Source organism: Colletes gigas, unplaced genomic scaffold, assembly GCF_013123115.1.
Source record: "Colletes gigas isolate AHSC1104 unplaced genomic scaffold, ASM1312311v1 Colletes_gigas_Sc00088, whole genome shotgun sequence".
In the NCBI taxonomy this organism is placed as follows: Eukaryota; Metazoa; Arthropoda; class Insecta; order Hymenoptera; family Colletidae; genus Colletes; species Colletes gigas.
Genome location: NW_025106716.1, coordinates 67,204 through 81,966, shown reverse-complemented (window position 1 = coordinate 81,966; position 14,763 = coordinate 67,204). Strand labels below are relative to the sequence as shown.

Genomic DNA, 14,763 nt, shown 5'->3' with positions numbered 1-14,763 from the left:
CGTCCCTGTTTCGTTCGCTCCATTTCTAATCGCTACAGCCCCGTTCGATCAGGCCGGGAACTTTACGGTCACACTGTACATTCGCCCAACGAGAGAGAGAGAGCAAGTAACGGAAAGAAAACCGCGGGAAGACAATACTGGTGGAACGTAATGTGGACAACGGGAATGCGACCGCGTCGCTGGAGGACCGCCCAAGGTATTTACGTAACGAGATTAGAGGAACGCTCGAATTGAACGAATTTATCTCTAAAGTCTAACGGCACCGCGTATTGGTAGTTTAATCTACTCTCGCTATAAGCCGCTAACAGATAAGATCCACCGAACGTTGTTCTTTTCCGTGCAACGTTGTTACCATTGTTCCGTGCGCGTATCAATGCACGCGAGTCCGATTATTCTCGTTCGCTGGCCACGAGGCTGTCGCGGTTTCGCTTTCTTTGCGCGAATCGTGGTCCTCCGGCGTTCCGTCCAGTCAGCTCGTGTTTTTCCTCTCGTTTATGGTGCCAGATGCGGAAACTTGACTTTGTCGAAAAAGTCTTCGAATATTCCGCATCTGACAAATTTCATCGTAAAACGTTTAAACACTTTAGCATTCCGAAAGCGCTAGGCCCGAGTTGAACGACGAAGGGCTGTATTGTTCCGCGGACGGCACGATCCTCTGCAACGACCATCGCCAACTCGTGGAACAATACAGCCATAAAACAGCTGCAACGCACGTGCAGCGACGCGTCTCAATCCGGAGTTCCGTTTTTTCCTCGGCAAAATTAACGGGGCCTTCGACTTAGGGACAAAACCTCAGTCACTCTCGTCCAGGGTGACCTGGGACTTTTCCTCCATCACGATCGGGTGGGGGAGGAGTTTCCGGCCCAACGGGGCAGGAAAATCGATCCTCCTCCCCCAAATCGATAGCTGATATAATCGTTTCAAATATTCAAGTTCCATCGTTTCGAGAACACTCGTCGCTAAGGACTTGTCTTTCGATTCTCGTCTTTCGATTCTCCTCATTCGCATTCTAAGCAATCATATCGCAGAAAACCGCTTCCGGCAAAACCAACTAGTCGCTCAATATTAATTTGGCGAGGGAGGGTTAAGAGGGCCTTACAACCCATTCGAATTTAAAAGAAATTCACGCTGCTTCCCACGATTAACGCGAATAATTATACTCGCGGCCTAGAAAACGAAAACTTTTCTTGTTCGATCGACGCGAGCTGATTTAACCCTTCGCTACCACCGGGCTTTCCAAGTTGGTGGGAAAACATTTTCTCGTTTTAAATTCAGCAAATCATTGACCATCTATTATAAGTAGGTAATCTGACAGTTGAAGAAAAGTAACTCGAAAATGAGAAACTTCTGTTACAGAGCATATATTAGGTCTTACCATAAAACAATATTTTAAATATGTACTGGATTTTATAAAAAACAGTAAACCACTTCTCGATTTCTTATTAAAATGTTGACATTTTCAAATTATTTACACATTAAGCCTGGAGATCGTTGTATTTCTTACAAGATTCGGTTTTATTATATGCTGACAAAAATATTCATGCGATTAAACAAATTTCAAACATCGAGCTTTGACGTAATATCTATGTGTTTCAAATTTCTATGAATCGTTGATGTTGATACACTTAAAATTTCGAAAATCCCCTAAACTGAATAATTTCGTTTGCTTTCCATTGAATTACAAATTTTATCCTCGTTAATTTCAGAATATCGAACGGCACGAACTTATGGAACGACCTAATACGTATGTATGCACACGATTGGTTCTTAAATAATGAACACGAATATAATTGAAAAAGTTCGAGGAACTTTAAAGCGAGACGCCTGGGACGTATGCATTCTCGAGGCTCCTGTGACTTTACTTACGATCTTACTTTGAAAATTTAAACCTAACGTGTGTGTTTTATTTATTAATGATGTCGATTAGAAGCGTTCGAATACTTTCGTGAGCTACTGTATGCACACGATAGGTTCTTAAATAATGAACGTGAATATAATTGAAAAGCTTCGAGGAAATTTAAAGCGGGACGCCTGGTATCGAAGTGGGCCCGTGCAATCGGTGTTCGCAAACAAGAAGCTATTTTTTCCCGACCGTTTGCAACAGTTAAAGGGTTAGGGAAATATTCGAGCGATCGAATCGCGCCTCGCCCGGCACAGTATCCCCGGGATGATGAAACACAAAGACCGCTCTCCGAGGAACCTCGTAACACGCGGCTGCTAACGAGTTTCCATCGCACAATACACACACGCTGCCCGTTTTGTTCGTGCTTCGATCGCGAAATGCAGAATTTCGGGGTGGACAGGATTTGAACTGAACGCGCGATATCCGTATCGCGCGTATCGAACGTCCCAGCGGGCAGCCGTCCATACGCGCGACACCTGACAGTCCATTGTTTGCCAATGAACGAATTTCGCATGTCCACGTCGACGTTCGATCCTCCCCGGGCGAACCACAGCGCGGATAAGGCTGCCCACGTGCTATCTACTTTGCGTCTATCGAACTGTTTAGTCCAGTCAAACGCCGTCCAAGACTTCTCGATTTCGTGTTCTGATTCCACGTATCTATCCCCAAAACGGCGTAAAGGCGTGGGAGGACACCGCGTCGCGCCTCCAAGGTGCTCAAAATCCCCCTTAGAGTTTTTAGTCGGGAAAAGTAAAACGTGATAAAATTAACCCCTTACTGTACAATGACGAGTCTGGCTCTTGGTGTCAAGTTTCACAATCATGAGGCTACTTACTCGTCATAAAGTCTTATATATTAAAATCTACACATTTTTACATTTACGAGGTATTCATAAAATAAATCCATCCTTTTTCGTGGTCATTCCTCGTACGAACAAATTTAAACAAAATGAAAACGTTCGACAAATTATTTGAAATTAAATCGTACGTCAAGGGGTTAATTATCGTCATCAACCGTTTACAGTACGCATGGGTATGATTTTTCTGAGGACACATATAAATAATTCTTTTAACCCTTTGCACTCGTATTCATATTTGAGAAGGCGATCAATCAACTCGGAATTTTTTTTACGTTAGCGATCAAAATGAAAACATTTTTATGGGAAGATATTACAATTTAACTTGTCGGTTTAAGAATACACAAATGTAATCTGTATCGCATCCCCTCTCGAACAGTGAAAAATCTATATAATATGTGTTTATAAATTTTGATTTTTCAAAGTATTTAAAAAATATATAAAACTAACTTTTAAATTAGAGGGAACACATAGAACACACAGGAATACTACAGGCTAAAATAATGCTGTACTACATAAAATATGAGGCTTCGGTATATTTTTTATTACCAGCTTTTATGAATGTGTGAAATATAGTTCCAATATTTTATTTTTCTTTGATGATTTTTCTTATAAACAAATGACCTTGGGGACAATACCAATTAGCCAAGATAAAAAAGGGAAAATGTTTTATGTTCTATTTATTTATTTGATTCTATATGTACACACACACATTTAAGCAGAAACTAAAAGAAAACATTGTAACAAGGGTCCCTAGAATGAAATACTAATGTAAATATGTGTATAATAATAAAACGTATAATGTTTCCTGTACGGCGACATACGAATGCAAAGGGTTAAATGTATATAATTTTCCATATTTTCATTTTGATCGCATACGAATAAAAATTCCCAGTTGATGGATGGTCTTCTCAAATACAAATACGAGTGCAAAGGGTTAAAAGAATTATTTACATTGTAATTTCAGTAAAGTATAAGACGATTTAAATCTTGAATTAAGTCTTGGAGGACCGCGACAACAAAAAATTATTTAAAGGATATCCGTGGTAGAGGAAAGGTTGCTTCGGACCCTATCTTCGAGTCTGACGATGCTTGCCAGTACTTTGCAATATGATATAGTACAAGCGATAAATATTTCAACCTTACAGCTATGACGTTTCTAATCCTCGATATTTTACAGCTTCGAGCGTACGCCTCAGCTACGCGTACCAGCAACCGGTAGCCAAACGCGCTTCCTTATTCCACAACACTGCCTGAATCGTTTCAGTTTGAGAAATTCTTTATAGGACCGACATTGAAAACTAAGCGTTTCGTTATTCGTGGTACAACCGGGCAATTCTTCGTGAAGAGATAAATCGAAAGCGATGAATTAAATTTTGTCGTACGAATCTTCGTTTTCGAAGAAACCAAGTTTGAAAATTTTTTGTTGAATGTGCATATAATTGACTCTTGACGCCCTAAAAAATATCTTAAGATTTATGTAGAAATGGTTAGATCGAATGAGAGTGTCTGTGATCTTCAATCTCAGTGTTGAGATTCTATTTTTAACATTCACAAACACACACAGGCCCCACGGTTCCCATCACGATTATAAAAATTAAACGATTGCCTAGAACCAAAAATTAAATATACGATCCACAAGTTTACTCCCAAAGAAGACCTAAAAACTATCGAGACGTTGAGATTAAAAATCACAGATACACGCGCTCGGATCAACCACTAATACCAAAGAGCAACGACTAAAAGATTACATATATGTATACAAACGTATCTAAGAATTCAGTTAATCTCATCGAGAGATTTCCTCATTAAGAAGATTACTAACCATTCTTCGGCTCCGGATATCAAAAATCATAAGCTGACCTTGCGTCTCCCAGCATGACTCTAAACTCACAAATTCATAACCTACATCTTTCAAGTCTGATTTAATCCTATCGTCAATATATATCAATTAAAGTATTACAGCAATACACCTACGAACAATCGGTATAAAACAATTATGTTACGTTCGCTAGCTTCCAATTTAAATCTCGCTGTTGGAGTTTATCAGTATCGTACAATTTTTTCCCCCCCCAGAAGTAAAACGTAATTTTTGGTTATAGAGGGTGAAACAAAAATCGTGAAGGTGCTCTTAGCTTACCTTCTGCGATTCTTTCGTGGCGTTCGTCATGGTTAGGTCGAGAGAAGTTCAGCCCGAAGCCGAGAGCGATATATCGCGAGTTCGACGTAGAGTCGTACCGTCTCTCCTTCGAAACGACAATCGCGATTGTCTGAACAGCTTCGCGACGGTTTGAGAACTGTGTAACGTCGGGTATCGAGATAATCGGCAGGGGCCATTATCGCGACTCGTTTTCCGAATCCACTTCATAACGCCGCGGGTCACAAATCAAACGCGACGACACGTTGCGGAGCGAAGTCTCGTCGCGACTCGAGGGAAAAAAAATATATTTTTGTCGATACGATATTAAAAGCGCAACGAGATATCGAATCGATCGATCGACCGTACTCGAACGGCTCGCGCGAGAATCCTGAGTACCTTCGTCTCGACGATCGGAAAGAATGTTTGTTCGACTCGATCTCCTTTCACGTTTTGTTTAATTATTGATACACTCGAGCGTCGATGGCCATATTAACCGCGTATTACAACGATAAGTAACTCTGTTTGTACTGCCTCGGTGTATCAAGCGTGAACAACCTGGAGACGATATAATCGATTCGTTCCCGATAAAGCAGCATAGAATCAGATAGCTGCGTACAAATTCAAAAACGTGCTTACCTGGCTTTCCGTCCGATAGATTCGCGAACGATATTAACGAAACAACCCATCAACCTGTTTCATTCAGAAATTCTTTACAGCGTTCGCCGTACAATGTATCGAATCTTCATCGACTTTGATAAAAAAACATTTCAGAAAGCAAGGAATCACGGACTGATAAATGGAGCTGAAAATAAACTCGCGAAGTGTATTGTGAAATTTAATTCTAGCGATTTTTTGAGAATTAAAAATCGCGATTCTGTAAATGATCGAAACGACGACCTCGGGTTGGCAACATTGTTAGATACATCGACGTTCTTCCGTTCGATAAAGTAATTAAGAAACGATATAATAATCTGGGTCTTTCGCTAATCGATTAATGAGAAACTTCCAACCGATAAATCAACCACTATGACTCAAGAGATATTGAAACGAGTGATAGAAGAAAATCAAGACGTCCACGAGCGATACATTTTTCCACTAATCGGGTGTATTCAGTAACGATACTTTCTATGAAGTAATTATTCGTATTCTTTCAACGAATGATCGATAAAGAGGATGTAGGCTATCTAAGAGATTGGTGTTGTAGATATTATCAAGAAAAAATTAAATTCTGTAGAAATTTTGTTAAATTGCATGAGTCACTATCCATTATTTTCGAGAAAGATACTTCAGAATATTGTTTCCTTCGCGTTTGGACGCCTTAAAATCGAACGTTTTCGAAAATATTTGGATTCGATTTGCCTTCCCTAGCATCTGAATTCACAGGGCAGACACGGGCAACTTGATCCCTCGCGGGCTAAATTTAAGCTCCCACCTGTGGGCATTTCACGTCACACTTCACAAGTTTAGACCAAAAAAAGGTATCAAAAATTTAGAAATTTATACGTTCTATACGTCTAAAAACAGTATAAAAAGGTTGTACAAAGAAAATTCTATTTGCAATCAATTTATCCGAATAACAGCTGATCCGTCTTTCATACAAAGCACCAGCTTAGTTATTAATCCTAAGAGACGTTTACTCAAATAAAAACTTATTGGAACAAATTTTTCTTTCCATTTATCGAAAATAAATCCTTGCTCGATATTCATGAATGGCATCCTGTTTACTCGAAATTTATCTGAATAATAACTGAAAAGATATTGTACGATTGCAAGTACTCGAATGTTCAAAATGTATTCAATAATTTTTAAGGAAATAATTTGTCAAACGTTGCCAGTAACGTTTTGTCGAATATATTATATTATCGATAACGATAGCTTATCGCTCAAATAGAAAGATAAAGTGGAAGATTGAATGTAATTTACAGAGGTATCTATGCGTACTTTGCCTTTCACTGAGTGCAAACATATACATTTTTAAAAGTACAAGTCAACTTATTAAATCAACATATTGGTTCAACGTATTGTTTGAAGCGACGTAGATCAAAAGTAACTATCAGTCAAGGAGACCAATGTATAAAAGTTTTATCAAACGCAATAGACTTTTAACTGTACTAAAAATTCGGTCACGAGTTAATGAAAGTCGTCAACCATCCAGTCAGTATTACAACAATAAAAAGTCGCTTAATTTAAGTCGGTTTTTATGGCCGAATTGTCAAGAAAAAGCCATTTCTACGAAAAGGAATTAATTGAAACATTTCCAGTAAGCTGAATTACACTAACAGTGGTCGTTAAATAAATGAAATTGAATTCTTTGAACCGAACAGTCCCAATTCCAAATCTTTTAAGGAAACCGTCAAAATGTACATATTACCGAAGACAAAAATGCTTGCAAATTGAAATAATTAAAATTCTATTTTATAATGTAAAATTTCCGAACATCAACGATTTTTTCCACTATGATCGAAGAATTAGAACGTGACTGCACAACTGGGATTCAAACAACGCGGGCCGGAAGTCAGACCTGTAAATTTCGAGCCCTTATATCTTGATAACGGAGCCTCGTATCGAAAAATGGTAAAGGACTTTTCGATTTACATTGAAAATATGAACTTATCTCAGTCTACATTTCTAAACTACTGTAACAATAATTAATACACCGAAGGAATATAGCTTGTAAATTCAAAAGGGTGTCTAACAAAAGGATTGTTATTTATAAAAGATATTTATAAAAGAAACGTTGCTTGCGTAATAAAAAAATTAATTCACATTATAAGCGATTCGAGTAAACTCTTTATCTTTTTGTTCGTTTCGGAACGTTTACAGCCACGATTCTTTACCGAAAAGTAGTTCGATCGTTTACATTGAAACGTTTATAATCGTTATCACGAACGGGCGATAGGTTGATTAAGTCGAGAAAGGTGACGATCGCGATGCTCCGTTCGGAAACGCAATAATAGCCTCCGATGATTTCCCAGACGTCCGACGGCCGGCTGCTTAAAATTCCAAAAGTTGAATTCAGAGATGGAAGGAACGTCGAAAGGAAAACGTGCTTGTTTTATCGTGAAAATGTTGACTGGAAGAAAAGTTTTATATATCCGGGAGAACAAGCGGCGGGATGATCTCGCGATTGCGTATGCACGAGTATCGCGTGAAAGGGGAACGATTTGAATAGGGAAGGTGAACAAATCTGCTCTACGGGTTCCGGATAAAAGGGACGATTTGCAAACTTGTTTCCCGCTGCACATATGGAGCCCCGGTGATTGTGAGGCAAACAAAAGCGGCTTATCGTTTATAAAGAACCGACGGTAACTCACAAATTTCACGAATTATAGAGCTTCCGCGTGTAATGCGCGTACCGTGAAATATTTCTGGGATTTTCTGCTCCCGTGTGCAACGCTACCTTTCCCTCCTGCCTCTGTTTTTATTTATTCCGGAGCCAGATACCTCTCACAAGCTCGGCGATCGCGGGGGCTTTCGTTAATCCCTACTTTTCCATGTGAGATATTGACCGACGACGCGTGGACTTTGTGCCCTAAGCAACTCTAGGGTCCATCCGATCAGATATGTTTAATTGAGGCAAACAAGAAACAAGTGAGTCCTTCAAAGATCTTGAAATCTCGAGAGCACTTAAAAACTCTTGAAAAGCTCCGTAAGCGTGAACTAGAATTTTTCCGAAACTATCTGGGAGCAATGTCGGGGTGAAAAGTATCGGAGGCGCACAATCAAACGTGATGCAATTTTGAAAGACCTCGACTTTATAACAGAGAGAAAGGAAAATAATTTTTCTATTCCTCCTTCATAAAAATTTGCTGGTCGCGATGAAAAATGATTCGAGACGAGTTCGAGCGTCTCCGATGCTTGGAAATAATTAATAAAATTCGTTCGACCGGAAAAAGATATTCAGAGCCTCGATAAAAATTGTCCAGCGGCCGCGGTTGCCGTTTTGCATGTCGATCGATCTGTTTCGAAACGGTCGTTCAAAAACGAAAGAGTAACACAACGAACAAACAAAACATCCAGAAATGGAAGTCACGGTGTCGTTTATTGCGACTCGCTGCGAGGTACTCGTGGGCTAAAGTACTTTGTCAATACACGCGGTCGGTTTATTGTAGGCCGTTTTATTGACGCCGGTCGCGGAACTAGCGCGAAATGTTTTTCCGGTGTTCGAGAGCGGCCCCGCCACGGGGGCAGATGCGATCAATGCTATCGATAAATTAACCGTTAAATCGTAGAACGTAGGCAGGAGGCTGGCCAAAGTCGCGGGCGAACTACCACTGCGAATGAAATTAACAGAAGCGACCACGGCGGAAGGGACGCTATTGGCAAACTTGGTAAGCTTGCGTCAGGGTCAATATAGTCCTGTGCTACGGCAGAGGCTATCTACGGGTCTATATGTATACCGTTTTAAGCTCGCAGTTTCAAACATTTGGGCTCGGGTGATTATATTACAGGCTTGTGTACTTGTCTGCCCCCGGTGTTTCGAGCTATGAACGCACGATGCACTGGGAAACAGTCGCCGCTTCGCGTTCCGTGTTGTGATTTACGGGCTTCCACAGTTATTGTTATCGAATCATTCTTAAGCGCTGTTGACGCAACCATTTGTTTTACATAGATATTTTCGTCACGATATTCGGATAATCGATCGTACATGTAGGAACGGAAGGGTCAGTTAAACGCTTGCGAGAGAAACAACAGCGTAGCCCTCTGGTGGCGAGTACGGGAGGTGTCGCCACGCTAATGTGGATATTTTTCTAATTGGATTTCTGTCATTCTTCTGCAAATTTAATGCATGCTGTTCTTTCTCGAGATCATTTTACCACAAAATATTTGCATAGCGATTAACGTCCGCTCAGACTTCGAGCGAGCTTCGCAATCATCTTTTGATCGTCGGTAGATAGCATATCATTATTTTCTTTCATTCGCGGAACAGGTACTTTATTCGAGATTGTACGCTTACGATAATACCATATACGATACTCGATAATTTGAACTTCAAGGGAAAAGCTAAAATCTTGGGTCGCAGGGATTCCGTCTTAGCAAAGTTTCCAAGTAAAAGAGTTTTAAAGACGAGACAGTGGACCCCAATTCTATTCATTTGTTGTTTTCCTCGTCAAAGACTCGTTCCATTTCTTAGACATTTCTAATGGTACGCTTAATTTCCACGTAGCTCGTGCACCCGTTACGGTGCATTTTATAAACACGTATCATTCATAATTTGTTATTCTTGCCGACGCGTTCGCCGTTTCAATTTATTCTCCGCTTTACTTTCCTACATTCTCGTTTGTGCCGTATTTATTTGCATAGCGTCGTTCGCGTAGGTATTATACGGCTCTACGGTAAAGCTTCTCTCGGGCTTGGCCGGCTTTAGCTTCCCCTTGACTCTACTTCAACGTTGAAAAGCCAAATGGCACGCTCAACGGAGGAAGTACCGATCGAAAAGCAACGCTTTATGTGGTGAACTCGGTGCTCGCCTACCACGATACTCTTACGCGTTAATAAAAGTACTCGAAACGATGATCGCGTCCGATCCAGACCGCGAGCACTATTTGTACCTTGCAGCAGTTTCGCACGGCAATATAGATCCCTACTTGTCCGAACGTTCGCCTAATCAATAATGGAAAAAGCACAGACGAGGTATACGAGTAGACCCTACACCTTATGGACTTTCTCGTCCCAATCTGACTGCCATACCGACCTGAAAATTCGGTGATTTTAGCGGTCTCTTCTCATGGATGGCGGTCACTTGAGAAACTATTCACTGAATTACTATTGATAGGCAAACAGCTGTAGTATTTGCGTAAATAAATGTAAGTTGACTATAGAAGGGATTAAAATTCATTTCTGAATCTGTTGGTAACGTTGCGACTGGCACGAAAATGGTAATGGGGTTTCGAGACACTATAAAAATAGACCGCAAAAATACATTGGATGAAGGATCTACTTCTATACATCATCTGTGACAATACTCTAGAACCTTTGATGAATCAATGAGAATCAAAACTAACCTAGTGAAGAAGCTCTATATTTATGATGACCTATGCAAGGCGGATCACAGCCAATTTGCTAATATTATTTAGTTTTTAATTAATAATTGCATTACCCAGCTGAGAGTGATACGATTATTAATTAAAAGCTAAATAATATTACCCAGGTCTCACCACGTGGAGGTTGCTGCGAATGGAGACCCGCCCTAACCGATTCCCAATCACCCTCCATTGGTAAAGATCTTTTGTGACCAGCGATCGTTGGTCGAAGAAGCAATAAACGAAAGTGCAACCAACGAAGGAAACAACCAACGAAAGAGTTTTTTGAGAAAGAATTTGCTTCTAAATTCTCATCAACAAAACAGAGAAATAGACCAAAATATTGCCTGCCTGATGTAATGATTAATATAGAGAACCAAACTCCTGCCTAACTATAAATCTAAATTCACTTACATCCTACCTATCTAATCATCTAACAAAATACATAGAAAATATATTCTTCCTTGTTGATCCTTCAACGAAAATTTCCAGAAACATACTGTTACATTCTACCTAACTATAAATCTAAATTATTAAAACATAAATTAAGCAATCTGAAACAAAATACATGAAATACATTCTTCTTTCTTCTATCTTCTATTTATCCCACGATGATTTCCTGAAACACAAACAAAGCAATATCAAACAAAATTGTAACAATTCTTAATTGTTACTTCTATAAACCTAAAACTTCCGTAGGAATTTGCTCTGTAACAGAAACTTGCTTAATAGATAAGTAAGAGAATAAACAAAACAATATAAGTAAAACTACAACTACAGGCAAGTGCAGTGAGAAAGTAAAAATAGTACATAATATACCAGGTTACTTTGACTCTAAAATGTATTCGTCGCGAAATATCTTCTTGCACGTCAATCGAATGATATATTTTAATAAGTAAAGAAAGACTTTGGGTATCTTTGATATCGAAGATACCGAAAGTCGTCAACTGAATTATGAAAGTGAATTTAATTATAGAAAAGGGTAAAGAACAATCGGAAGCTACTAATTTGACACTCATTCTAAAATTAATATAATTATAAGTATTGTGGCGGCCAAGGCACCACATACGCCTTAGCCGTTCGAAGCCGCTACAATGTATGGTTGCACACGAGACGATGGTTGCACACGAGACGACCAGAGCCGCGTGAGCCGAAAAGCCGTTGTCGTCGTCTCTGACCGTCTTTTGTTTTTGAAGGCCTCTTGGTACGGTGGCGATGATCGTACCAGAGAGTCGAGCGTAACCCGCACCACGAGTCACGTCGTTGTACGACAGCAACAATACAATTGTGCGGAACGGAATAGAGCGGAGTCATTATCTTCCCGATCCCACAGTATTATAAAAGATATTAAAATCATGACTCTACTTTCGATCGATATTACATTTGTCATATTAAAAATTGCGGCGTGTAAAAACATCGCACGCTTAAATAAAACGCGACGCGACACGTGCTCATAGCGTGCAGTGAGTGTGGGTATCAGATTGATCCCCCCCGGCCTTGATTATCAGAAAAGCAAGTCACGCCCCTGACCCATGTCTATCGGGCTTCTCTACGTACAACCGCCGGGTCCTGGAGGACACACGATCACAACAGGACCCGCTTAGTACTCGAGAACGGATATGAGTCAAGAACTCTCACCGGAGGTCATTCTCTTTTCCGTATAAAGAGGAGAATATATGCGCTCGGTGAGGCCCCACTTAAGCTGAAACAAGCTGCACCAAGCTGCACCGGGGTTGAAGCGGTAAGAGCTATCACACCTAATACACAGGTGTCACATGTTTCATTCTATCAAACAGAGGTGATCGAGCAAAACTCTCCGGTCCTTTCAGTCGAGACATAATCTCGGAAAGCGAGAACCAGAGAACGAGCGGACGAGAGAAAGTGAACTACTCATATATGTATATGTACTCATTATATATTCATTTTAAAATTAGTGTCGAATTAAAAATGAATCTACTATGACATTTGTCATCTTAAAAATCGCGGTGTGCAAGAAGATTATAATTTTAAGCAAAAGATACTAACTACACTTGCCAAAGAAAGCACATATACAACCAGTTGTTTTACCCCTTTGCCTTATGATTTAATTTCCAACTGTGCGTGCCAAAAGCGTCACCAAGGTTTGGCCCGGTAGACTTATCACGTCTTTGAGTCGGCTTGTTCATGTTTGGCCCGGTAGACTTATCATGTCTCTGAAACATCATTAAGCTAAGGGGTTAAAAAGGAGGTTTATAAACACTTAAAAATGATCTATCAACTAGTTCAAGGGAATTGAACAGAGTATATTAGCAAAATGTTACAAGAATTTAAACTGAAACGTAAAAATAAAAATCTTATATTCATCAGTGTCGTCAAAACAAATATGATATATGCATCGACACAATGTTATACATATCAAATTCGTAATTGTAATGAAAGAAACTTGGATCGAGACACCAAGTTGAATCAACACCAAACAATCAAACGAAATGGAAGAATCAACAAAGTACCTCCGTAGAATATTACGAGAATTCAAGCAAGAAAACAATATTACATTATTATATCCTGCAATATTATATATATCGAAGCTTGAATTCACATCAAACAAACAAATAAAAATAGTAAAATATAAATAAGTGGAGTGGACTTACTACTTGTTGTCAGTACGTAGGATAGTTACCACTGGGCCAGCTGTAAAGTAAGAAAATATTCATATTATAGCAACGTCAGTTAGACAAGCACGGCAAAATCAGTTCATTGAAGCGAAATTGGTATCAAACGATAGAATAAAGGAGGGGAGAGAATTTTTAAACAGTTCTTACCGTAGGTCATCACCGTCCGGCACTGGTCAGTATTGGTCAGTATTGGTCAGTAGTGGTCAGTAGTGGTCAGCAGCGATCCCCCCCGGTTCACTTCTGGCTACTTGCCCACTCCCGAATCCGCGACGAGACTTTTTTTTTTTTTTTTTTTCGTGGGGAAAATCTTCGAAAGACTCCCTCCCACCTCTTTGGGGAGAGGCGGGAGGGGTGTGTGGGATTCCCCGCGCCCATTATAACGGGCGCGGGACCTACCCACTAAAAACCCCACGGTGACCCTTCCGCACGATTTGGGAGGATACCGGGAATCGCTTGAAGTATACTTCCGGTATCCTCCCCGTGCCCGCGCTTTGCGCCCACCCGCGGGGGGACAAAACGGTCCCCCCGGTAATCGCCCTGTCTCATAGCGGCAGGACGAGGTCACATCCTCCTGCCGCCATCCGTCCCGGGGCCGCGTCTAGTGGCGGCTGCGAGCCCCAACTCGCAACCGCCGCGACCCCCCCTCCACCCCTCGGAGGCCGGCAGCTCACGGCCGCACCAGGCCACCGAGGGTGCCGCTCCGTGCGCCGGGCCCGGACAGGAGGCACTGCCACCCCATCCGGTCCGACCCTACTCCGCCTGGCGGGAGGGGGCTCCTATCAGGACCCCCCTCCCAGCCTGGGTCATGCGCCACGCCGAGGGGGCCGCCCGCGTCGCCTGACGCCCAGGCGACGCTCTCTCGCCACCAAACGAGCGCGAGCTTCAGCACGCCGCTGACGCTCGCGCTCCCTTCCCGCGGTCTCCTTCTGCAACATTACGATTTCGCAGAAGGAGGCCACGGCCCTCCACTTCTCCTCGCTGCCGAGCATGGCGCGCACCATGCCCGGCAGCGAGACATCCCGCCCGATGACGCCGATCAGGACACGGCGTTCACCCTCCCATGCAGCGCATACCTCGAGGGTATGTTCCGCCGTGTCCTGCTCAGCGTCACAATGGCAGCAACGCGCCGTCGGCTCCTTCCCTATCCGGCACAGGTATCTCCCGAAGCTGCCATGCCCCGAGAACAC

The 14,763-nt window shown here is 41.5% G+C and overlaps 1 protein-coding gene across 1 annotated transcript in view; it reads right to left on the bottom strand.

Moving 5' to 3' along the window:
* LOC122403987 (sodium- and chloride-dependent glycine transporter 1-like) overlaps positions 1 to 4,997 on the bottom strand; it is a 32,630-nt gene extending 27,633 nt beyond the window's left edge. Inside the window, exon 1 of the mRNA XM_043407836.1 lies at positions 4,900 to 4,997. Within this exon, the coding sequence (XP_043263771.1) occupies positions 4,900 to 4,929 (30 nt within the window). The 5' untranslated portion in view covers positions 4,930 to 4,997. The remainder of the gene's footprint in view (positions 1 to 4,899) is intronic.
* Positions 4,998 to 14,763: the final 9,766 nt, after the last annotated feature.